Genomic DNA, 24,513 nt, shown 5'->3' on the forward strand with positions numbered 1-24,513 from the left:
GCCTGTATGTAAAGGTCGTGGAAAACAACAGCAGCACATGGAAACAAAAGCCCACCATGGTGGCACCAAACTGTTTGACTGACAGAGAAGGTCGCAAAGAGAAACATTCAAGATCATCTTTGCAGTCTTTCACTTTGATGTACTTTTCAATTTATAGAATGAATTACCAGCAAACATCAACATTATAAAGGGAAAATGGATGTGAGGTTTTGCGCTGTTCTGTGTGTAACTGCTGCTTGCTCACAGTGTACTTGAAGGTAATTGCAATCCATTATGGCTCCAGTTTGTGCATTATTACCTGTGTCCTTCCTCGTGTCATAACAGCAGAAGATGTAATGAGCTGACGACGTATTCTCTCCTGTGCTACCAGCCTTGAATGCAAACTAGGTCGGTGTCCTTAATGAGGAAGAAAGCACATATTTTTTTCCATTAATGTACAGACTCGATAATTCATTGAATTAGAGTTAGTTGAGATTAAATAGCACAATTGGAAGCTTCATAGGGGTATTTTGTGGTAAAACCTTTCCCTTAGTCTGCATATGTAAACTTTACTGAGCTTTTGTATTTTCTAACTGAAACCTGAATCATGATGTGCCAATATACTGTATTTGCACTATATTCCTGTGATCTGACTATTGGTTTCTTATCTTTGTAGGGATATCAAACGTCTGTCTGACAATAGGTTGTTGACGAGCATACAGACCTTTTTCAAACACCCTCACTGACCCCGCAGTATCAGTATCGAATGATTTGATTAAACGGTGACTGAGCAAACTGACGTCTCTGTCTGGGCAATGACTCACTAAGAGCATAGAGAGACTCAGAGTGAGACTGAGAATAAGCTGGAGAAACAGTGAAGAGGTATGTGGGTGGAGGAAATGAGACCGATCTGGGAAATGCCTTCCTGAAATAATGTCGGGATAATGACATCACTACTCGGGGGACATCTGAAAGTAGTCAAAAAAAACCTTCAGGCTTATTCACGTCATCTCAACTATCAGTCTGCTAACAAGACTGTTAAATTTTACTCTTGATCATAAAGGAACACGTGCACAGTGTGGGGTACATAAATAGCCGGTTGGTATTTTAAACACCGTGTAAAGTTATGAGCCTTTGAGCTAACCGCTTAACTTGCGTGGCTAATTTGTGAATGTATCCCAGTCACTGATGAATCGCATTAATACATGAGAACAATGGTTTTAACAGAGCTACCACTATGTCTGTGAATATTCGGTTTTGCTCACCACTTTGATTTGCAATTCAAATAGAGCTTCAGCACATTGCTGAGCTGCTCACATACCGACGAGAACCAGGTGATCTGCAAAACAGATGCTTTGAGTTCCCTCAAATCCCTGTGGTTTTCACCTTCCCCTTGAAGTGAGACACATACACCATGAGACTACAGGTCAGTCGCTATTGTTGGTGATCCCCTGCAGAGCAAAAGCCTGGAAGCAATGCAGGGTTTTGGGTGCCTTGCGTCTGCTTTAAAGGGATCACGGTGTGACTCTGGAACAAAGAGGGCGGTATGAACCTGATATTCCCTCAGCGTCACACAAACAGCCACGTCTTTCACACATTCAGTCTTTTCCCCCCCTCCTCTGTCTTTGACTTCACCGTCTCTGCAATAATGTGCTGGTGCCCCTTTTCAATCAAGTGTGACCTCCAGCTGGGAGGGGATATACTTGGTTGGGTTATCAGTAGAGTGTTATACAGTGTTCTACCATACAGCAATATAAATGCTCCGTTCTTTGCTTAGTTTTCTTTGCAGCTTTTCAGTTTACATATTGATCACTGTAACTTCTCCATCTTTTTCTGCCTTCTCTTAGATGTAAAGAGGGACTGGTCGGACCATGCTCTCTGGTGGGAGAAGAAGAAGACATGGCTGTTAAAAACCCACTGGACGTTGGATAAGTACGGCATCCAAGCTGACGCCAGGCTGCTCTTTACGCCGCAGCACAAACTGCTACGGCTCCAGCTCCCCAACATGAAGCACATGAAAGTCAAGGTCAACTTCTCTGACCGGGTCTTCAAGGCCGTGTCGGACATCTGCAAAACTTTCAGTGAGTGAACGATCGACTCCTTTTCAGAGGAATAGAATGAACAGTTTTATTTTAAGTGGACATGTGAAAAGTTCTCATGAAGCCAGTGTGAGATGAGGTGTTGTTGGCAAGTAGTTATGTATTTGAAATTGTTTCACTTGCAAAATGGGGCATGCAGTTTACTTATGCACACCCTGTTTAACTGGAAACTTCCTGTGGTGATAGTATTTTTGGAAAAGGTCTAAAATGCTCGACATCAAACATAGCTAATCATGCCCTTCCTCCCTCTTTGTTTTTATCCCTGGCAATTTGTTGTGTTTATTAAACACAGTCTAAGCTCACAGAGCCAAAGTGGTGTCTCCTGACTTTCAGCCCAATCTAAAGTCATGTCCTTGAAACCTGGGCTCCAATCAGTCTCACAATAATGTTTCGTAAACAGAGATTATTTATCTGTCTCAGAAACAAAGGTGTGCAACAAGGTACACAGAAATGACTCCTACTGTTGGTCACAGTCTCCTTCTTATAACATCAGTTCTAATTTAAGTGTCCTCCATGGCGTAACTAATGCCTAAAGGTCACACGCACACACTATAGATATTTGCTGATCTGCCAAAGATGACTGAGGTCACATGCTGGACTCCAACAACCCCTGACCTACTAACATCCACTTTTCTTCAGCTCAGATCTCAATCCTTGCCCCTTGCCCCTTGCCTCTGCCTCTCAATCACTATCTACAGTACAGTTTGAAGGTTTGAAAAAACTCCCACGCACGTGTATCCTTAGACAGGATCATAACACACCTGTTGTGTCCTGGTCACTGAACTGTGTTCGGCAAGTAGGATCCGGGGCTCCAGTGACAGGGTCTCCTTTTGGTATCGCTTGACTTAGCTTTTAGTTTAGTTTCTGCAGAGCATTTTATTTAGTGTAAATATACAAAGAAGCTTTTTTTGAAAATACGGGGCAGAGACATCTGTTATATTCACATTTACATAAGCATACATTTTAGAAAAACTTATTTTAGCTGACTTTGCAAGTTGCAAGATTTTATTTTCAAAAATAGAGAGTGGGGATGTTTTTTTTCCTTTTGCTGTAGATGTATGACAGTTTACAGTTGCAGTGACCTGGAAGCATTTTTTGTTATTTGGGCAGCTTTCAATTTGACAGTTTCCTCTGCATAGTTTCTCCTGCCTGCCTGTGAGCTGCATAGTGAATACGAGTGGACAGGAAGAGTGGAGGCCTGTCCAGCTGGCCTTTGTTTCAGACAGCAGAAAGGGAGGAGCAGGTATAGTGAAAGACGGAAACCAGATTTGATTCTTCTTTTTTTCCAGTGATGATGAGCTTGGCTTTAAGACCAGATCTAGTTCTCGTGTTTAGTTCTTCAGTCATTGGGTTACTTGTGCAAGTCTGCAAAACAGAAAGAGAAAACAGTTTTACAACTACCTCATGCAACAGTCTTTTACTTTGCAGTATTAACAAACATTATTCTTTCCTCCAAACTAATGTTTTGTCTGGTTTTTAGTCTCGCTAGAGCAATTGAATTCTGTCAGTGAACATCCAGCATAAGAAATCAACATAACACTCTCATTGTCATTACATACTTCTCCCATGTCCAAAGCAGCTTGTTCTTGACAAATGCACTCCATCTGGTAAGACTGGAAAAGAGAAGAGGGCTCAGCAAAAGGCTGATGTACTGTAATACACAAAAATCACTCAGTTCCACTCCTGTTTTGACCTTACATCGTGTCCTCTACTGCTTAGTTGATAGGAAAAAGAGGCATTTGGGATTTTCCACAATTAGTTTAAAGATAACAATTTTGAACTCTGTAAACAATTCAGAGTTCTCCAAAATTATATTTTTTCCACTTTTTGTAATGTCTTCTGTTTTGTGAAGAAATGCAACTACAATGCTACAGGGAAAACTTCTGTCACAATTTCCTGGCCCAATTCACACCAAAAGATACTCAGCTTAAAGTTTTAGAGAACAGAAGAAATTGTTGAATCTTCATTTGCTTAATGATGCAACCAATAACTTCGGTATATTGTGTAATTAAAGTTCAGACAAGTCATGAAATCCAACTCACTCCCCAATCCTGATGGATCAGCTAATGTCATCCCACAGTAGGGTGTACTGTTGTTAGCTGCCTTTCCTGCAAGCTGCTTTGCACCCCACCAAAATTCCAGCTCCTCCTTTTGCTCACTGTGCCATCTTCACAACCTGGTTTCTCATATTGACTAAATATATATTCAGCCCACCCACCCACACACACACACACACACACACACACACACACACACACACCCTCTAACACCATTTGTTCTGTGAGCCAGCAGACAGAATGTACTCTTCATAACTGACTAACACATGACTGGGGACATTGGAGCCTGAGGTGGTGCAAATCTGCTGCCTCCCTTAGAAAAGCGTCATTTCAGACTAACAAGAGTCAAGCTGCTGCACTCAGAGCAACTGTGCAAGCTCTTTTAAACTACTGTGCGCTTGAAAACCAACACAGAGGGTTTTCTATGGAATGGCTAATAGGCCGCACCAGTAATGAAATGTTACAGTGAGCCATTAAATAATGTCTGGCAAAACAGATTCATGAGTAATTTGTCAGTAGCACCTCACATGAAGAGTGACTTTGAAGCAGACATCTGTAATTTTTTGGTCCCACCACTTTGTCCTCAAGAAACCTTTCTGATTTTTGTATGGACCTTAGCTCTGTCGTTTTGGTCCAGCAGAGTTATGACCCATCAACCTGTGGCCTGCTTGACTGGGCCCAAATGTGCTCTCAACTGTTGTCATAACACAGGAGTACTGTGGTTTGGCCTCAGCTCCATCTCCTAAATGTAAGTGCATCATTATCCTTTCTGAGTTGCCTTTTAGCACATATTTAGCCTTATGTCTGACAGAGAAAGAGAACTGTCACTCTTCCCAAGCCACTAAGGCCGTTTGGTATAGATTGTCAAAGCCAGAGTGAAAAATAGTACAAGAGACTTGTGCCATTTTAAGAACTGAATGAACTCGTAGTATGATTTGACTTAATATAAACACCAAAAGTTTATCATTCCTTTATGTGTAATCAGCTCAATTCTTGAAACATATAATGCAAATGGTGTGTGTGTGTGTGTGTGTGAGTCTTTAGACCTGTGACTCAACTGCAACATCTAGCTTCCATGTGTGGTGACAGCAGAGCCTGTTCTGAAACTCATGTGAGCTTGGCTTGGAGCTGCATGAACCAGTTCTCCACTCCACCTGTTACAGGTGCAGGTTTGAAGTGCCCTTCAGCGCTCAGTAGATCTTCTGAGCTGAAGGACTATCCTCGCCACTTGTAGTCCTTTCCACTGGGAAAGGTTTTCCATATTTTATATGGAGGACCGCTACAGCACCAGACTGGTAGCATGTGAAGCAAAGGGCCCGGCTTGGTGGTGAGCAGCTAAAAAGAACAGAACTAAAAAAAAACAAAAAAAAACGAGTCGCCAAATATCCTAGGCCTGTTGTTAACATACCTGGGCAGCCCGCCCAAGTAAAGCCTATATGTGGGAACTAGACCACCTATTCTTAACATTTAGGAGTATGCAAGGGAAACACAGGAACCAGATGATTCCTTTGTAATTTTTTGCCCATGTAGGTCTATATCAGTTTATACGGCAAACTTAAGTGCTGTAAAATTAGACTGTGATGATGTTTGTGATTCTTCTGCGGCTGGTCTTACTCACTGCAGTGAATCATCTGTTCCAAAGAGTAAATCTTGCATGCGCTGCTGGCTCCCAGTCAATCCTTTTCCTCTGGCTTCAGGCCTGGTTACTGCCACAAGTCAGCAGGACAGAAGATTGGGATCTTATTGTCTAGGTGTCATTTCTGCAAATGAAAATCCACCAAGCCTTTGTAAGCATTCTGACCATCACCCTCCTCCTCTTTCCTCCTCCTGACACCAGCCAAAAGTGGTGAGCGTAGGAGTATGAATATGTCAGCAAAAAATTAACTACAACACTTGCCCGGGATGAGAATTGGCATTTCCAAGACCATGGTTGTCAGCCAGAAAAGGGTGTACTGCCTGCTCTGAGTTAAGAGTGAAGTATTTCTTTAAATGGAGGCATTTAGCTGTCTTGAAGCCTGGTTGCCAAGTACGAGGAGAGCTGAGCAGAAGATCAGCAGGGTGATTGATGTAGTTTCAACAGTTATGGAGATAATCTACATTCCTACCACCTATGGCCACTAACTGTGGTGGGTAGTGACCTAAAGAATGTAATCATGCATACGAGCAGCATAAATGATCTCCTGAGTAGATAATTTTTCTGGATGTCGGTGCATTTTAGTGGAACAAATTTGCACGTTATTAAGCAGCCACAGATTTTTCCAGAAATCAGATACACTGCTGCATACGTGTACATGTTTATAGTTCTTAATTCTTAATAGTTTTTGAGCTGTCTGGTTTTGACAACAAACTCAAAGTAGTGTAAACAATTGAAAAACATGGCGTTAACTCATTTCATTGAAATAATAGAGATCGATTACATCAGATGCATTATCTCCCCCAGAGTTTGTCATGCTAATATTTATAATATGGAAAAGTTCCCAGTGTTGATGATAGGCTCATAACAATTAAACAGAGTTAGGTTGTAATTAAATGCCACATGGTTCTGCAATGTCTCACAAAAAGACACAGTCCTATCCATCTACTTGCCGTTTGATACACACTTTACTGTGTATATTTGCCTCCTCGGGGGCTAAAGCGCAGCAGCAGGCCTGGAACTCACATGGCTGTATAAGGGCACGGGGACTGTGCTCGTCTGTTACAGCAGAGTGAGAATGGGGGAGGAGGGAGGCAGAGAAAGGGTGAGCTCCCATCTGGTAGTTCTTAAAACTCCTGGAATGCTTTTGCTTTAGTTACACAAACCAAACAAGCTTGCACATCAAGCCAAGACGTTCTCTCAACCCTTCTGCCTGTGCTTTCCACAACACCTTCTTCAGTTACTTGAAAAAAATGATTTGATTCAATAGATATGAGAAAATGGATAGCTATGCACTTGATTACATAAAAATATGAAATATTGCTCTCAAGTATCTGCGTGCTCGTCAGTTAATATGGAATCCTCGAGAAAACCAAGTCCAGCTGTGGGTCCAGATGTGCGTTGCTTCTAGCTGAGCTCCATCTATTCTAGTCCTGACACATTCTGGCCGTCTCACCGCCTATATCAGAACCGCCCCAAGCCATCCTAAAACATCATTTCTGCTGCTGCTGAGTGATGGTTCCCTGGCCTCCAGGCCCAAGGGAAGGAGGGAAAAGAGCGAGAAGCCAGGGAATAAAGACTGCTCTGTTTTAGTCATTATATTCAATATGGCGGGTGTCTTACTGTCCGAGTTGGATCTTGCACACTTCTCTTCCATTTGCATACATGCAGTTACAGTTTGGTTCATTTCATCTTTATTACCTGTTTGTTGTGAATAGTTTTGGGAGGGTTTTTGGCGGGCAGGGGGGTAAAAGTAACGCTACCTTACTATTCTCCAATGTCGGCTGAATTGTGTTATTAATGTGTGTTGGAGGAATTGTCTAAGGAAGAGGAGTAGGAGGGCGATGGAGGATGTCTGCTCAGTCTCAGCTGGGGATTAAAGTTAAAGCAAGATTTGTTAGAGCCCTGAGAAAAGGGATTTACAGTATTCCACCCTTTACGTGCACAGCTGTCTGCATCTGTTTCCCTTTGCTTTTTTGTCCTTCTTTCCCCCCCCCCCCCCCCATCTGCCTCTCACCTTTTTTTTTTTTTTTTGAGATTTGGGTTGGTTTAGTGTCCCTATTTTCACCTACTATACAGCTTAAAGTCATTGAGGTCATGTGGTTTTATTTCAAGCCTATAGTTGAAAAAACACAAATTACTGTATGGTTTTGGGGACTCTATGACATCCAAGCCTGTCTGTCTTTGTGTCCAAATGGCTTTGTTGCTAGTCAAGGTTTATGCTTATGTGACATTGAATGGATCTTCTTAATGTTTCTCCCCAAAAGATATCCGCCACCCAGAGGAGTTATCTCTACTGCGCAAGCCCCGTGATCCCAAAAAGAAGAAGAAAAAGTTGGAGGAGACAGAAGAAGATGATCTGGAACTGGAGGGTCCGATGTTAACACCTGGATCAGGTGAGCTGCTTCTATGGCTCGTTAACAATGTTTCCTAAAGAACTCCAACTGAGTTTGGAGTTGTTAGGAACAAAAATATTTCTTGATGAATAAAGCCAGGGTATTTTTGAGTTCATATTCCCAACCCATGAGTTGAAAGTTTGTATAAACCTAACCATTTAGGTTTTTACATTCTGATCTGTTTTTAGGTAATCAGGAAGAATTTTCACTTTCTTTTGTTGTGAAAAACAATTGCTCCTATTTTCCTGGGACAGCAGGTTGTATGGCAGGTTGTGCTGGCCCCATGAAGCTTCTTAGATTCTTTTTTGTATTTCATGCACTTGCGATTTAAAAAAAAAAAAAAAAAACACCCACCCAAAACACTAAGATGACCCGAGTTTGGTGCGCCCTGCTTCTCGTGACCAAATATGAATGTGTGAGTTTGAGGCCTGCATGGGATCTACAGCCCTCGCTCTCAATTCCTTGGCAGGGAGGACTAAAAATGGCTGAGATTCCACACATAGTTGGTCACGCTGCCATTTTAAACCCAAACCAGGCTACAGGAGTGCAGTCATACTGACCCTCCTCCCTCCTGATGGGAGACTTACAACCATCTGAGCAGGGAGGAGCAGAACAAAACAGACTGCTGTCACAGAGTTAGCATTAAGCAGAACTGCTAACACCATCAGACAGGGTGAATGAGACTCTTTGTGCGATTAGTCTTTTCTGCTCTGCAGAGTCAGCTCTGTGTGCACTGAATGACTATATAGACTCACCAGTTGCAGGGATAGCAGCCTGAACACTCATTGTGAAAAACAAATTCTCCTGAAATACAGATTTGGATCTAGGGTTGTCAAAAAAATTGATACTCGGATACTATTTGATACTAAAAATGGCTCTCAGATTAGATACTCAACCCGGCAGTGCTGTCTTTGCCTCCTCTAGTTGACACAGACCTTCAAAAAGCACTGCTGCAGATAGGCAGGCACACAGCCCCTCCCCTCACTAGTTGAACACATGAACAGTAAGTTCAACACTGGACAACACTTCAAGGAATTTCAAGACATTTTAAACGGTTATCAGAAACATTAACCTGGCTACTGGACTCATAAAAGTTTGCTGTTTAACTATTAGCATTTACCTGGTAGCTACATTAGCCTGCTGTTAAGTTATCATTAAGGTGCTAATGATGATGCTAATGGTGGAACTAGGCAGGAATCGTTATCAGTACCTGCCCGACATTAATAGGCTGTGTAAATTGTGTTAGACTAGCACAATTATTTGTGTCTAAAAAGTGTGTTGCTCTACCCCCTAACAGTACGATTTGATCAACAATGAAAGGATGGTGCCAACTCACCAGATGCACAGCACTACATCAGACAACCTCAAATTTTGCACTGCTTAAAATGATATAAGATATTGTTAAATATATAAAATAACATTGATGTTATTGTTGGTTTAGTTCTTATCTTGTAGAAAAGAGTCATGTGTCTTATTTTATTTTTCTCCCATGGTACTAAGAATGCTATTGAGCATTACTTTGTATCAAGTTTAAAATTCTAGTATCATTACAAACCTATGTGGATCAGAGTGAACGGTGTATTTATTCACTCATATATTTAAACGTAATGAGTGATTGAAACTGCAAAAAGCAGTTACTTCCCAACACATCGACCATGCCCAGAGTTGCATCACCACATTTTAAGGGGTGTGCTACACACTCCTCTACGCCTTTGGTTTAGATACATTTTGTTCCCAGTGGGTGAATGTGGTCAGAGTATTAGGTGGTGAGGAGAAACAGAGTTTCAGTAGGAATGTGGAGAATCTGTTTACTGTCACCAGTCTCCTTGTGTGAGAGAGTGTGTGTGTGTGTGTGTGTGTGTATGTGAGCGCACACACACAGATCAGATCGCAGATCACATGCTACAGTCAAAGTACATTTTATGGCCAAGTTGTAAGATGTTATTCCGTCCCCTCGTGAGGAAGGGCTGGCCTCTTGGCCCAGATCTCCTGATAGAAATCACAAGGCTTTGAAAAGATGCAATCAGTACCACAGAACGACCTTTATCACATTTAGAACTGCAATACTTAGTTAACCAATTATTCAATCTACAGGAAATTAATATGCAACAGTTTTATTAGTCTTTTCACAATCCACCTTTTTAAATGCGATTATTATATTTTCTCAATAAGCTGATAAAACAACACATTTGATTATAATACCATTCATAAGAACGCGACAGTTATTTTAACACTTTTCTGAAGTATTTGAGTCCGATTGAATGTTTTGGAGATACTCAAGCTTTAAACAGATCATTTTGCCTTTTTCTCAATGTCTTTTTAACTGATTTATTACTGCCGAGAACGGTAAAAGAAATACATACAAGAAATGTGTGCCTATAGAGTACCTAAACACATGCAAAATAGCCTATGTGTACTGTACAGTGAGCTCCACACTGATCTCAGAAGCAAATGAAATGGGTGTTTGTCTAAACAACAAGTCCATAATGGGTACATGACCATTTATTTCCACTTGTAGACTGGCAATCTTTTTCCAAAACCTCAATCTCTATATTTAAAATTACTATTTAGGAAATGTCTCCACACTCATTTGACCTGCCTCACGTAATTGGTCATTTTTGGTAGAAAAACCATCCTCAGCTGTTGTTGTTACACGAACATAGACACGACGCTGCCTGTGATGCCAGTTCAGCAGCTCCCAGTGGAGCGGCTACGCCTTGGCATGCCCGCTGTTTGTAATCGTCTGTCTTGTCAGTGTTGAGAATGACAGACCTCGAACGGCCTTTACTTTGTAAAAATGTGCTGCACTTTATACATGCAAGGCTGGGTCATTCTGACCAACGCCTTGCCTGGGTTTTCAATCAGTCATGCTGCGTTGGATGGTTATGAATGGGTGGATGGAAACTGCAGAACTTCACTAGTCATGCCAGGGCGATCTCCCTCTGTGAAGAGGGTAAACTGAGTCATCCACTCTGAGGCTAGCAGTTGGCAGTGTCTGTGGAAATGCCAAAGATATACCCCATTCTTGTATTCCTCAACTGTTGTCTTTTTTCCTCTGTTTCCTTCTATGCCTGTAGAGTTTTCTGTGTCTTAAATCTGTCCACTTGAGTTGATTTCTACCCGTTTCCTTCCCTCTACATTTTCCTGTCTTTCTTCTTCTTACTCTTTCTCTTTTCATCCTAGCCTCTGAGATAATATACATCGGACCTGTGAAAGGTAAGCTTTCCCCTTCCTCTGTCCTTTCTTTTCAGCACTGCTTCCTCAGCATTGCCTCCTTATTCCTCTCTACACCCCACAGCTGGTGTGTTAAGGTCACATGACATATGTAGCATTTGAGACTAGCAACCGAGTCACCTGACTGGTCCTCCTAAGGAAGTCAGCTGATTCGGGTGGTGTCATGACAAAGGCTTTGCGCCCTTTTAGCAATTAGCTCATTGCTCACTTTTCTTAAAGCTACTCCAGGGGCCTGCTCACTGTGCCTGCAGGATAGCCAATCACTTGCTTGAGTATGCAGATATGAGATGGTTGTTATCGGGCAAGTTATATGTAGGACATTTGTGTTTTTACCCATAAACTTGTGTTCAGAATTAAAATCACATGCTTATAATCCTATCTGCATGCTTCAAATAGCAGCCCACACAGGAGCGCTGTAAAAACCAAATCCATGACAGTTCATTTATTGACCACCATCCCATGGTTTACTTGTAGTCTCAACAGCTGATGGTGGTCCTGCTCCTTCCATCTAAGCCCTCTATGAATCACTAGTGTGGGAGTATTAGGGAGTAAAGTCATGTTAGCATTCTTTGTTTTTGCACCAGCATTTGAGATTCAATAAACAGGATGGAGGAGGCTCCTTTGTGTTATTAATGGAACTCCAGCTTTCAATTTATACACACTTTCCCTAGATATTTGGCATTCCCCAGGGGACCCTACGGGTGATAGGATAAGTCTTCTTGACCTGATGAACTTTGCATTGGGAGGAAAACCTTGAAAGAACCACTGATCACCCTCCCCCACAAGGAAGGGGAGGCCATAGCCAGCAACATGTTCTCATGACCTCAGTTTGCAAACATAAACATCCACATGCACACTCACATACAGAAACCAAGCCCACTTCCTCATTTCAGAAGGGGTTTAATGGTTTAGCCAGTGTTGCTTGACCCTACAGAGGGAGAGTTGGAATGGAGGGGAATGAAAATACTTTGGAACTTGGACTAACAGGAAATGCAAATAACTTCACTTTGGGGGCTTTTGTTTGTAGCCAGACTCCCAAATTAAAACACTGCAGACCAAATATACATATAACTCAGCATTTAAGTTGCTTAGACACTTAGTTTATCAAAGGTTTTTTTTTATTTAGTTATATTCCTTTAACATGTTTAAAAGATATTCAATGTATTCTCCTCCAATATTTTTGTACTCTCTCTCTTTCTCGTGGGTAAATTGTGCTGTAGTTTGCTGTGTGCAGTGCATTCCTGCTGGTTTTTCTTTTGGTCTGTAAGTAAATGGGTAAACCTGATCATGTTGTGCATCACCTGCATGCTGATCAACATCTACCCCACCATCAGCAGGAGGGTGGTGTTGAAGTCACTCATCTGCAAAGTTTGTGCTGGTAGTCACATGGTGTTTTTGACCACTAACTGGTCAGGCTAGGCTGCATTTGCGTGTGCTGAGAAGTCTTCACTCTTCCCCCTCAATGCTGTGTTAGTGACTTATGTGTACTTAACTTGATTGTGAGTGTCAGTATTTGGAAGTTTTTTGTGTTAGGTTTGTATTTCTGGCTCCGCAAGGGAATACGGTAACTGATGGTTATCTTTTTTCAGGGAGCATCTACTCTAGTCCAGGCTTATACAGTAAGACCATGACCCCCACCTATGACTCAAGGGACGGCAGCCCTTTGTCACCAACTTCCGCCTGGTTCGGAGACAGTCCCCTGTCAGAGGGCAATCCCAGCATCCTTGCTGTGAGCCAGCCAATCTCCTCACCAGACATTCTGGTCAAACTGTACAAGCCCCAGTCCCTGCTGGACAAAGCCAAAATCAATCAGGGGTGAGTTAAACTTTGCCTAGTGGTTTAGTTAAAAAAAGGTCGTTAACAGACAACATTTACAAGAGACTGCTTTCATGTTGTGTGAAAAAATAACATATTCTAATTAGCTGTAATCCCTGTTTGTACAGGTGGCTGGACTCGTCCAGGTCTCTCATGGAGCAGGATGTAAAGGAGAATGAGGTGCTGCTGCTGAGGTTTAAATATCACAGCTTCTTTGACCTCAATCCAAAGGTAAATCATACAGAAAAAGCACAGCACATTGTAGTCAGTTGAGATAATTATTGAGACCCTGCCATGCCGAATAGCTCTGTATCATCATAACCTAAAAGCACCAGATATAAGTTATTATAATCATAAAGTAAGCAGGGATACATCCAGCCATTAGTTGCCATGATTTGGGTAAAAATATTTGTTTAACACTGGCCTGTAGAGCTTACGTTCTATATCTGGTACCGATGACCTGAATGGGGCGTTTGAAAGACTAGTTATTTGATACTTTTGTATCATTAATCTCATACAACCTTTACCTTTGACATCACTGTATTCAAAGTTGTCCAGTTTGCTCAATAATATGGTTTGATGTGCCCACAGTATGATGCCATTCGAGTGAACCAGCTCTATGAACAGGCCAAGTGGGCCATTCTCCTGGAGGAAATTGAATGCACAGAGGAGGAAATGATGATGTTTGCTGCCCTCCAGGTAAGAAGGTTGAGTGTTTGCGTACTGATACAGTTTAAGTTGGCAAGGTATGAAATTTAAAGAAACGCTGACCTTTTTTTATTGGGTGGAAGGCACGCTTTCTTCTCAGCTTCAAGGTAATGAATTGGATAGGATTGCAGCTCAGAGTGAAGCTGTAATGCTGAAAGCCCTGTTGCAGCATGCAGGCTAAATCTTGATTATTGTGTATTGTTTCCTATTTAGTTCATACTAATAACAAAGTAAATAGGCTTTTAGATTTAAAGAGAGGTTCTTATTACTGAAGTGTACTCGTCAAACAGTTTGAACCCAAGAATTATTACGTGACTCTCGGTAAAACAGAAACACAATTTTGGTCTGGGTGGACTTTAAAGGCACTGGTGGCATTGGATTATTGGGTTTTGAGACAAGTTCAAAGTAGATCAGTAGAAATGACAGTCGCTAGAATGGATATTGGCTCGAATGGGAGTGATGTACAGATTTGAAGCTCTTTTACACCCCTAGGTTTCCTCATGTACCATTGGGGTGGTGTTCCTTCTATTTCTGACCCCCATAAACTGTGGGTGCCAAGACCTGAGGACGCCACCCTGTCTTCACCCTGAGGGTAATTATAGGGCATCTTGGAGCACAGGACCCCATACCTCAGACCACCCACCCCAGAAAGACAAGGTCTTGTAGACCTGTTCACATTCCTTTTCCCACTCTTTCACTCTGAGGTGTTAGGTTTGTTTCGTCTGACCAGTTGTAATTACACTTCACTGGTTTCTTCTTACACTGCACTGGGAGAGATGCTAATCTAAGTTGGGTGTTTGGGCCGGTAGGTAGACTGTTGCTGCCTATCTTTTAGCACTTTAGTAGCTACTACTGCGTTTCAGTCTTGGCTTTTAGCTTAGGTTTCACTGTTGACAGATACTAAGGTCTAAATAAAGAGCAATGATTGTCCAACTCTGGTATGCAGCTGGCTGGACTTAGCATGCTGTCACCCGGATGTATCACTATGGTAGTTCTCAAATATGAGGTAATCAGTGGTCAAGATTAGTGATTGACCTCATAGTCATGGACTTGGGACACAGGTTGTAGTCAGTACTTCAGCAGATAAAGAAGTAACTCTGATGATCACACAAACAAACAGAAAAATGGGAAACACTCCTTCACAGAGTTGCATTTTTTAAAGATGAGCCAGAGGATTGGACATCATGGCAAGCTCTTTGTCCTACAATATGAAGCCTTAGCCAGCTAAATCCTAGCTAAATCAGCTAAATCTCTATCAAACGCTGCATTGTATCGCTCACTTTCTTGACAGCTGTTCATTCATATATTGGTGGGGGTTGCTGATGGGGTGACATTATAAATACCATTTATCTACAAGCTAAATTTGGTATCTGTGACTCACTGATGGGTTTGTTTGTGGGGGGTTTGTAATAGAGAACAATCTCTTACTACAGTCTTGCACCAGTCCTACATTCAGTATACACTTGGTAAAAACAATTTCATTGCCTATAACAGCCTGACCTCAGTGAATCTTTACCAGTAACTTTAGCACACTTCTCTTCTTTAGACAACTTTCTTTATCTTCAGCTTCTTCCAAAAAAAACGGCATAGCTGGTAAACTCAGTGGTGTATGCTGGCAGCACTTGCTAACACAAATGCCATCACATCTTAAAGTATTTATATGGCAATTATCACAGATTGTTTTTCCTTTTTATAAGATGTAGCTGGAGCGTTTATGCACCGGTAGCACACAGCAAAACTTTATAGAAAAAAGCAATACTGTTGACCATGTTGGTGCAACAGATAACAAGCTGCTAACAGTCTATCTCCACCTCACACTTTCTTTAAATCCCCGTGTCTCAAGTGTTTTATTTTAGACCTGGAAGCTTTAAGGGAATGGACACTTTAGTAATAGATTGCAGGTTTCATGCTTTTAACCAGAGCATCGCTCTTTGTTTCATTCTCAGTACCACATCAACAAGCTGTCAATCATGTCATCAGACAACCACATGAATAATAGTGAGAAGGAGGTGGATGAAGTGGATGCAGCCCTGTCAGATCTGGAGATTACCTTGGAGGGAGGGAAGACTTCCAACACACTGGTATGAGACAAAACCACTGGTGCTTGAGTGTGCACTGGGCTTGCCTGCATCCTTTTTGTCCAAATGGGCGTCATTATGTGAATTTGTTTTTCCCAATTGTGAAATCTTGGCATCAGTTAGGTGCTTTTGTTTCTACTTGTGACGAAGTCTCCTTTCATCAGCACTCATAAACATGACAGGAAACGCACAAAGACAATGCAATGCACTACAGTTTGCTGGAAGTGCAAAATTTCACAGTTATTCAAAAGCTCTGCATCTAACAAAGAGCTGGGGGTTCTAAGGCCCCACTGAAAATATGTCTCTACTGTTACAACAACTTCTTGAAACATGTATTTAGCTTATCAGAGGAAACTGACCTCTGAGATATTACATAAGAAGCCAGCTTACTGTGCTGAGCAATGACATTGAAAATGTACAAAGTCAAGTGTGAGGTCATTGTTTTGTGTTTAATCCTTTCCCTTTTTTTCTTTCCTTTTATTCACATATATGTATGTATGTTAAAGTGTTCCAGGCTTATTTTAACAATAGCTTTCCCCTTTCTCCTAGGGTGACATCACATCTATTCCTGAGCTAGCAGACTATGTTAAAGTCTTCAAGTAAGTCCAGTGCCATGAGGTTAAATGCACCTTTACTATTAGCAAAACCACTAAACACTGCATGTTAGTCTATGCAAGATTACATTTTATCCAAAAGCTGTTGACTATGGCGGGACCATTCTCTGGCCAAATAAGCCTGTTTTTCTATTTTTTTTATGAGCTTAAAAGGCAACCTGAAAGCTCAGCCTGCAAATATTCTTTGGCAAAAAATCTAGAGTGATTATAGTTGGACCAAGCTTTCGAATCATATTCATTTTTGGCTTGAAGCTTTTGCTGACAGGCAGGTGGCCCCTTGGGTGGTTGTCTCATAAAATGGGGGGTATGATATCAAGAGGCATTTCCTCTTTTAATGGTTTTCCACAGTGCTGGCTTCTTTCCTATTCATCTCGCTGACTTTGCACTTGAGAAGCTCTACTTCTTTTCCTCCCCCTCCTTTGTACTTATGATCTCCCCTCCCCCGCTGTTCCTCCTCACCACCAATAAAGAAAATGGTTGTTTTTTCCTTTTTTCTTTTTTTCTCCCACCTGAACTCTGACATGTCTTCCGCTTTTTTTCTCTCTAGACCCAAGAAACTGACGTTGAAGGGCTACAAGCAGTACTGGTGCACATTCAAGGATATCACAATTTCCTGTTACAAGAGTAAAGAGGAGGCACATGGGACACCTTCCCATCAAATGAATCTTAGAGGTGCAGAGACATCCCTAGTTGCATAAGAGTACACACACACACACACACACACACAAAAAAAAAAAACCCTCAATGTCATGCCCATTTATTTTTTCCCTGCAAATAAAAAAAATCTGAGGTTGCATGTCTAAAGAACAGGCTCTGACACTTGACCTCTTTTTCCTGCCTGCACCATGCTTTTCTATTTGTAGGCTGTGAGGTAACGCCAGATGTTAACATCTCTGGTCAGAAATTCAACATCAAGTTGCTAATCCCTGTGGCTGATGGCATGAATGAGATCTGGCTTCGGTGTGACACGGTGAGGCTGAAGTTGGTGCACCCTTTAATGCGCTGTCTTATTCCTTTTTAGAGTTGGTTAATTATGACTTTTCATCTCCAGGAGAAACAGTACGCCCACTGGATGGCTGCATGCCGCTTGGCCTCCAAGGGGAAGACCATGGCGGATAGCTCATACAACCTGGAGGTCCAGAACATTCTGTCCTTCCTTAAGATGCAGCACATGAACCCTGACCTACCCATTGAACCAGTTGCTACTGATATCAACCCAGAATGCCTGGTGTCTCCGCGCTACCTGAAGAAGTACAAGAACAAACAGGTAAGCCATGTAGTCCAGGTTAGGATCTGTTTACAGCAATGTGGAGGTTAAAATGGTAGAAATGTTTGGTAAGGGGAAAAAAAGGGTTATCATCTAGTCTAGTGTGTGTTTTTAGAAAAGCTGATTACATGGTTGAAAGGTTGAAAAGCATCTGATTCATTCCAGGTGGGGTCCTCCTAACATCTGAGTTGTTTAAATACCTGTTCCTCTACTCCTCCTCTCTACATTTCTACCCACCACGTTCTCAGCTCTGTGATTGTAGACAAAAGGACTTAAAGAGCAGAGAGTCATATGGATACATATCAGATGCAATGGATCAGAAAACCCGTTATTATGGACCTCGTTATAATCTGGTGTAACATTTAATCATTAACGATGAATGTTCTCAAGTGTTATGTAGATTTGTGTGTTTGTGTACCCTGGAACAGCTGAGTACACAGCTGCCATGGTCAGGGATGGGTGAGGGAGGGGGTTCTCTTCTCGTAGCTTATTCACTCAATCTGGATTTGTTCTTATCGTAGTAGGAAAATACAGTGGTGCTAGGAGGCTAGAATGATGTTGGGAAGCTGCTGCTGGTACAGCAGGTGACGACTCAAATATTATCTGAAGCATAACTTTAAGTATCATTGATGTCTGGAAAAAAATTGCTCAAAGAAATGAGGGAATAAAGGGGTAAAAATGGACGTAGAACAGGAAAGGATCTAGGCAGGTTTGAACCATAGGAAACCAGGAATGTTATTAAAAGCAGTTGAAATAGAAATTATTGACACTCTAGGAGAAGTTAGACTTTGTTAGTCTGTGCTGCAAACTTCCTATAGGTTACCACAGTACAAAGCAGTGTTTCTCTTTAATGCTCCTTTCATAGAGGAAATGTGCATGTTAAGAGATCAAACACACAGCAGTACTAAAAGTCAGCAGTTAATCCCAAATTACAACAGCTCAAATTTAAAGTTTCAGTTCTGTCTTTGAGCCTGACTCGCTATCTTCTTAGTTTAGTCAGGAAATCCCTTAAATATATTTGGGGTCACCCACATGAAATTACTTCCACATCTATAACAAAACCTACTGATAAAAAAAATAAAATCAAAGAGTTGATTTAGTGTCAGGTAAAAATGCCATAAATGTGTGTCACTGCCCAACCTACAGTTTACCTGATGTCACTGAGAGACAGAGAAGAGTCCTAGCTCACTTTGGCTCATCTTTTCCTGCACTATTTTAGAGTTCTTTACATTTTTCTTACATGCTTGCTGTATAACTTAATCAGAGCTGCAGTTGTGGCCAGTGACAAAAAAGGGGTGTAGAAATAGATAAGGGTTTTTTTTTTGTTGGGGGGGGGTTACAGAAAAGAAACACTCTGTAGCAAAATAATTGCATGGAACTGGGGCTAGCTTAAATAGGAAGGTTTTTTTCCCCTTTTTGTTTTTTGAGTATTAGTAGTAATAGCACAGGATGTGTGTCTGTCTGTGGTCCTTTCTGGCACAGATCCAGTCTCGCACTCAAACACAGTCTAATAGATGATCTCCCTGGGCATAACATTAAAGCGTAATGGTGTACAGTCCCTTGTTCACACACACACACACACACACACACATATGTAGTGGGCGTGGGACATCCGGAAATGAGCCATGCTTGGGAATGTTGCGCGGGAAAACTGTCTGGGATAAGCCCATTAACTCTTTGGCCAGCTGCAGCCCCTCCCCACCTCCCTTAAACTGGACTTCCTGTTGCAAGATTTGTCAGAGTAGACTTCTGTGCTGCATCTCCAGCCAGATACACGCACACAGGAGTTTTGTGATTACGTGAGTCAGGGTGGTTTCTGGATAAATGGGTTTATTTTAAACAGAAAATAAAGACCTGCAGCTTGGAGAAGCCCAACACCTTTCACTGCTGCTGTCACACATCGCCATCTTGTGGCTGACAAAGATATTACATAGAAACTGACTTCAGGGTTTTTTGGTTTGTTTTTTTTAATGGCTCATTGTGTTTACAAAGAACAGGCAGACATGATCTGACCTAAAATCTGCAGTTACACTGCCCACTTCCTTTATGTGAAAATGTGTGATTTCCTTGATTGCAGCTGTACTTTCCTCCTCCTGGCTGAACGCTGCATGCCCCTTTAGCTCCACAGCCTTCCTCCCCGCTTTCTGTTATTACAGTCATGTCCTGCATTGTTGTTGTTGTTTTTTTTAATCTTTCCTCTCTCAACAGTGATCTTACTGTCTTCTTCTCTTTGTCCAAACGTTGTATTCCTTCTATCTGTATGCATCTCCTTCATTCCCATCTATCTTCCCATACCTACCTCTCCTCCTCAGCCAGGCTATATCAGGGACTTGGTAAGTTGTGTCCACTGGCTGCTGTTTTAAGCTTTAGATACTTGCATGATTGTTTGAACTCTGAACAATTTATGTATCTGGGTTATCAAACCTAACAATAACTATAGCAAGTCATAGTGGCCGCCATAGTAGATGGTATAGTTTCTGTATGTCACTTGTTATTAACTCTAACAGTGTTCTTTGGGGTGTACAAGATAAGAAAGTAACACATAATTGTATCAAGTGAGCATCTGTGTGGTGTGGGGCTATAAATATACAGACTGAGTGAAACAAATGGACCATGCAGGTCTTTTGCATGTTTTAGCTCATTTAACACACAGTCCATATGCAGCATTTAATGTTAGCCTCACTGATGTAATAGAGCAGACCCTTGTGAAAATGTTTTTAGACTGATGAATAGTTTAATGTATTTTATTCTTTCTTTTTTTTTTAATAATATGTTTAGCCTTTAGTTAGATGCTTATTTTAGTTCATGTATTTCTAATATATGTAAAGCAGAGCCCAGACTGCTGAAGATAAGTGATCCATCACGGTAAATCTAATTTACGTATTTTATTGTAATGCAGTCCGGCAGAGACCACTAAAGCTTTTCAAGTGCATTAGAGAAGCTGTGATGTTCAGGCAGCTTCACTGCAACCTTTTTAATGTATAAAATGATCAGTCCATGATGGATTACTTATCTTTAGGGGAGTTTACTACTCATTCTCTAAGTGTACTGACAGAAATGGTAGAATCCTTGTTTTGGGCTATGTGGTCATTTTGACTTTCTGCTCCTGTGCTCATGGTAAGGTTTAGGTTACAGCCTTAAGAATCATGTAGCACCACTGGAGGGAGGCACACATGTGTGAATACATGCATGCCAATTCACACAGTTCACCCTGAAAGCTTCCTTAAGTTGGCTCATTAACCTCAGTCTGGGTTCTAAAGCAGACTCGGATTCATAATTGTTTTCTAGCTGTACGTAGTAGACATTCACTGTGAACGTTCACTGGTTATTGACACCCTGCTCTGAAAGCTTTATGGGGTTAACCACAGCTTGTTTACACTTTAAGCGTGTGTTAAATTGGTGCATTGGGTTGTTAGAGTGTGGTGTGTGGGATGCATTTGTTTACAGTCATTAGTGTGTATGTTCGTGAATACTTTAAATGGTGGGAGTAAATAAAAAATACATTAAAAAAAAAAAAAAAAAAAGTCATGTGTGTAATGAGTGCGGTTTTGTTTCTGTCAGATTTCAGCCCGGATTCTTGAAGCCCACCAGAATGTGGCCCAAATGAGTCTCATTGAGGCCAAGATGCGCTTTATCCAGGCATGGCAGTCCCTTCCTGAGTTTGGGATCACTCATTTCCTTGCAAAGTATGTTTGTAACAACTGACTAAAGATGTGTCTTCATCCAAAAAAACTCATCATACATACTGACAGTCACATATTTAGTCATTGTATCAACACACTTTCATTCCACAATAGATTCTAACTCTTTTCTTCTTTGCAGGTTCCAGGGTGGAAAGCGGGAGGAGCTGATCGGTATCACTTATAATCGTTTGATCCGGATGGACGCCAGCACCGGAGATGCCATCAAGACATGGCGCTTTAGTAACATGAAACAGTGGAACGTCAACTGGGAGATCAAGATGGTAGGAAACCCACATAACTGCTTTACCTTTAGTATTACCTTCTTAAAAACATTATTGGAACATGACAGGCACACTGATTCGATCAGATACAAAATTAACACAGTGTTATAAAACAGAAGAGGCAAATTTAGCTTCCTTTTAACCTTCTTGGATTTATTTTGCTGGTTTGTTTAATTGTGTTTGATAATCAAGTGAATGACTTGAATTTGTTGATCTATTAATCTAGTAAAAAGGGTGGAAGTCAACAGTGAAAGTTCTTTGCATTGCTTGTTGTGATGTTAGCTTAGCTGATCACACATATAAAACGACTATGTCAGCCAAAAAACGACTGATGTGACTGATGTGACGTGCTCTGTGTGCACAGGTGACTGTGGAATTTGCAGACGAGCCCAGTCTTTCATTCATCTGCGCCGAAGTGGACTGTAAGGTGGTCCACGAGTTCATTGGTGGCTACATCTTCCTGTCCACGCGTGCCAAGGACCAGAATGAGTCTCTAGATGAGGAAATGTTCTATAAGCTGACAAGCGGCTGGGTCTGAGCTGTTCCAGGCTGCCAGGGTTCAATGATTGTAGGTCAGGGGCCAGGAGGGGGAGTGGCTGGAGGTCGGGGGGAAACCTCAATATATGAATTTATTTTACTTTTTCTTTTTAATTGTTTAGGTCTGCGCTGAAAAGCCCAGAGCAGCATGACTATTGCCATGGTTGACGCTATTTTTAAGGTCATAGTTTTTTGGAGGTTTTTTTGCATTAATGCTGACAAGGTCATTTGTTGCAACACTAATATTGTGGTGGATGCAGTTCAGATGAACTCCAGTGGTTGAGCAGAAAGCTAAGTTTGTCTGTTGTCCTACAACCACCTGTCTCCTCTCCTCCTGGACTGGCCACCAACTTACGTCCATGACGACCCTTTAACACCATTCAAACATCAGAATAAATCCCAAAGAATCTTTTTTCCCCACTTATTCTTTTTCACTTTCCTTTTTTCTCTCTCTTTTGGAACTGGACTAAAGAGGCTGACATAACAACGTAGATAAAAATGTAATTGTAGTGCCTCAGGGACCTACAGTTACTCATCCTAAAAGGTGGTTATCAAGAGTATCTATAACAGCAGAGGTCAGTCGATCAGATCTGCATGTCCATCCTGTCCACTCTGTGAAAGGTTTTTCTTTGAAGTCACGTGTAAGTGCACTTGTGCAGTATATAGTCCTGTTTATGAATAAGCTGTCCTGAACTTTCCGTTTATTTTTTTGCTTCTGATTTCTGTCGTTGCCTCACAACTCGTGTCCTTCCTGTTGAGTCTCTCTGTTGATTATGTTTTAGCTGACAGGTTTGACATTGTGAGATGTACTCTGTATTTAATAGACCGCTAAAAATGAGAGCACACTACAGTTCAGTGCAACAGCATGAGCATCAAGTGGGTTTGAGTTATCTGGTTTCCGGCTGATGTAAATGTCCTTGCTGCAGAAATGTTGATAGAGTGTAGCGCTGACTACAACCGCCTACTAGTTTTTTTTTAAAGTAAGGTGTAAAAATTTTCAGTTAGAATGTTCAACTAAGGTAATTAACATGCCTTTAAAACATGATGTCTTTTTATATTTTCCAAACTGTAAGCAGTCTTCTGTTTAGACAAAGCTTAAAGTGCACAGATTTTATGCCAGAGAGCATTAACACATCTGTTTATGGCTCTTTTTCTGACCACAGTTTTAGGTCAGCTTTGAACGGCATCCTCAGATCTGAAACCACTGATGTCTCATAGCGTAGTGCATGTACACTACATAACAGGAGGGACATTATCACATATCCCTTGTACTGGCTTTTACATTAACGCTGTTTTGTTTGTCACACCATATAGTATTATTACTATTATTATTATTGTTGTTGTTGTTATCGTTATTATCAGTACACACCAGCAAAAGGTCACAGAGTTTAAAAAATAAATATGCAAACTTTTTTTGTTCTGTCCTCAGTATGAAGGATCAGTAAATGAAGTATTTTTTTTGTAACTAATGTAAAAAAAAAACACAAACATTTTTATAGAATTGTACAGTTTTGTTTTGTTTTTCTGCATTTTGGGGGTTTGCAGGTAAGCCATCTGTCAACACGTGTAGTAAATGTGCCTGCTCATGTTGTAGTCTTACTGAGTTTCAGATGAAGATATATGTGAATATATATGAAGATAACACTAGTCTCAAACTCCAGGTTTGGTTAAGAAGTTCTGTTGAGTATATATATTTTTCTAAAATACAGATACACAAGCCTTTTTCACTGTGCCCTGTCTCCCCCCATTTTTGCTTTCTCTTCTACATTTCCATTTGTAGCTCTGTCATTTTTAGCTCATTTAAAAAAAGAACTGACATTGTCATTGATGTGCTTTTTTTGCTGCAAGTTTGACTCTATGCCATTTTAGGTTACTTCACTACTTACTATTTGTCTGGTATTTGACACAATTGAAGTGTGCAATTAAATAATGTCCATATGAAGGAGAGACAAATCAGCAAAAAAAAAGAAAAAAAGAACAGAGGTAAGCGAAAACTGTTCTGTTAATTTTTAATTTCTCTGACTTTTTGTTTGCCTTCAGTGTCAAGAGTAGCAGTGCATGTCCTGCTGTTCTGTTTTCTGACTGTAAAAATGCATTTATTTAAAAAAATGAATAAAATAATTTTTATTTAA

General features: G+C 41.1%; 1 protein-coding gene across 4 annotated transcripts in view; it reads left to right on the forward strand.

The window, feature by feature from the left end:
* Positions 1 to 24,513, forward strand: part of fermt2 (FERM domain containing kindlin 2) — a 36,876-nt gene extending 12,363 nt beyond the window's left edge. The window contains exons 3-17 of one of the 4 annotated variants that reach the window (XM_086274115.1): positions 1,827 to 2,060; positions 8,036 to 8,164; positions 11,348 to 11,380; positions 12,988 to 13,213; positions 13,342 to 13,444; positions 13,805 to 13,912; positions 15,868 to 16,002; positions 16,549 to 16,598; positions 17,161 to 17,285; positions 17,477 to 17,583; positions 17,665 to 17,880; positions 20,193 to 20,213; positions 21,442 to 21,566; positions 21,703 to 21,844; positions 22,209 to 24,513. In XM_086274115.1, the coding sequence (XP_086130241.1) occupies positions 1,827 to 2,060; positions 8,036 to 8,164; positions 11,348 to 11,380; positions 12,988 to 13,213; positions 13,342 to 13,444; positions 13,805 to 13,912; positions 15,868 to 16,002; positions 16,549 to 16,598; positions 17,161 to 17,285; positions 17,477 to 17,583; positions 17,665 to 17,880; positions 20,193 to 20,213; positions 21,442 to 21,566; positions 21,703 to 21,844; positions 22,209 to 22,382 (1,928 nt within the window). In that variant the 3' untranslated portion in view covers positions 22,383 to 24,513. The remainder of the gene's footprint in view (positions 1 to 1,826; positions 2,061 to 8,035; positions 8,165 to 11,347; positions 11,381 to 12,987; positions 13,214 to 13,341; positions 13,445 to 13,804; positions 13,913 to 15,867; positions 16,003 to 16,548; positions 16,599 to 17,160; positions 17,286 to 17,476; positions 17,584 to 17,664; positions 17,881 to 20,192; positions 20,214 to 21,441; positions 21,567 to 21,702; positions 21,845 to 22,208) is intronic. The other 3 variants (XM_086274116.1, XM_086274117.1, XM_086274118.1) reach the window with 3 other exon arrangements.

This window comes from Aulonocara sp. 'chitande type north' Nkhata Bay, linkage group LG19 (assembly GCF_057382095.1).
Source record: "Aulonocara sp. 'chitande type north' Nkhata Bay isolate Kocher_YH1m ecotype deep benthic linkage group LG19, A_spYH_male_GT1.1, whole genome shotgun sequence".
Classification (NCBI taxonomy): Eukaryota; Metazoa; Chordata; class Actinopteri; order Cichliformes; family Cichlidae; genus Aulonocara; species Aulonocara sp. 'chitande type north' Nkhata Bay.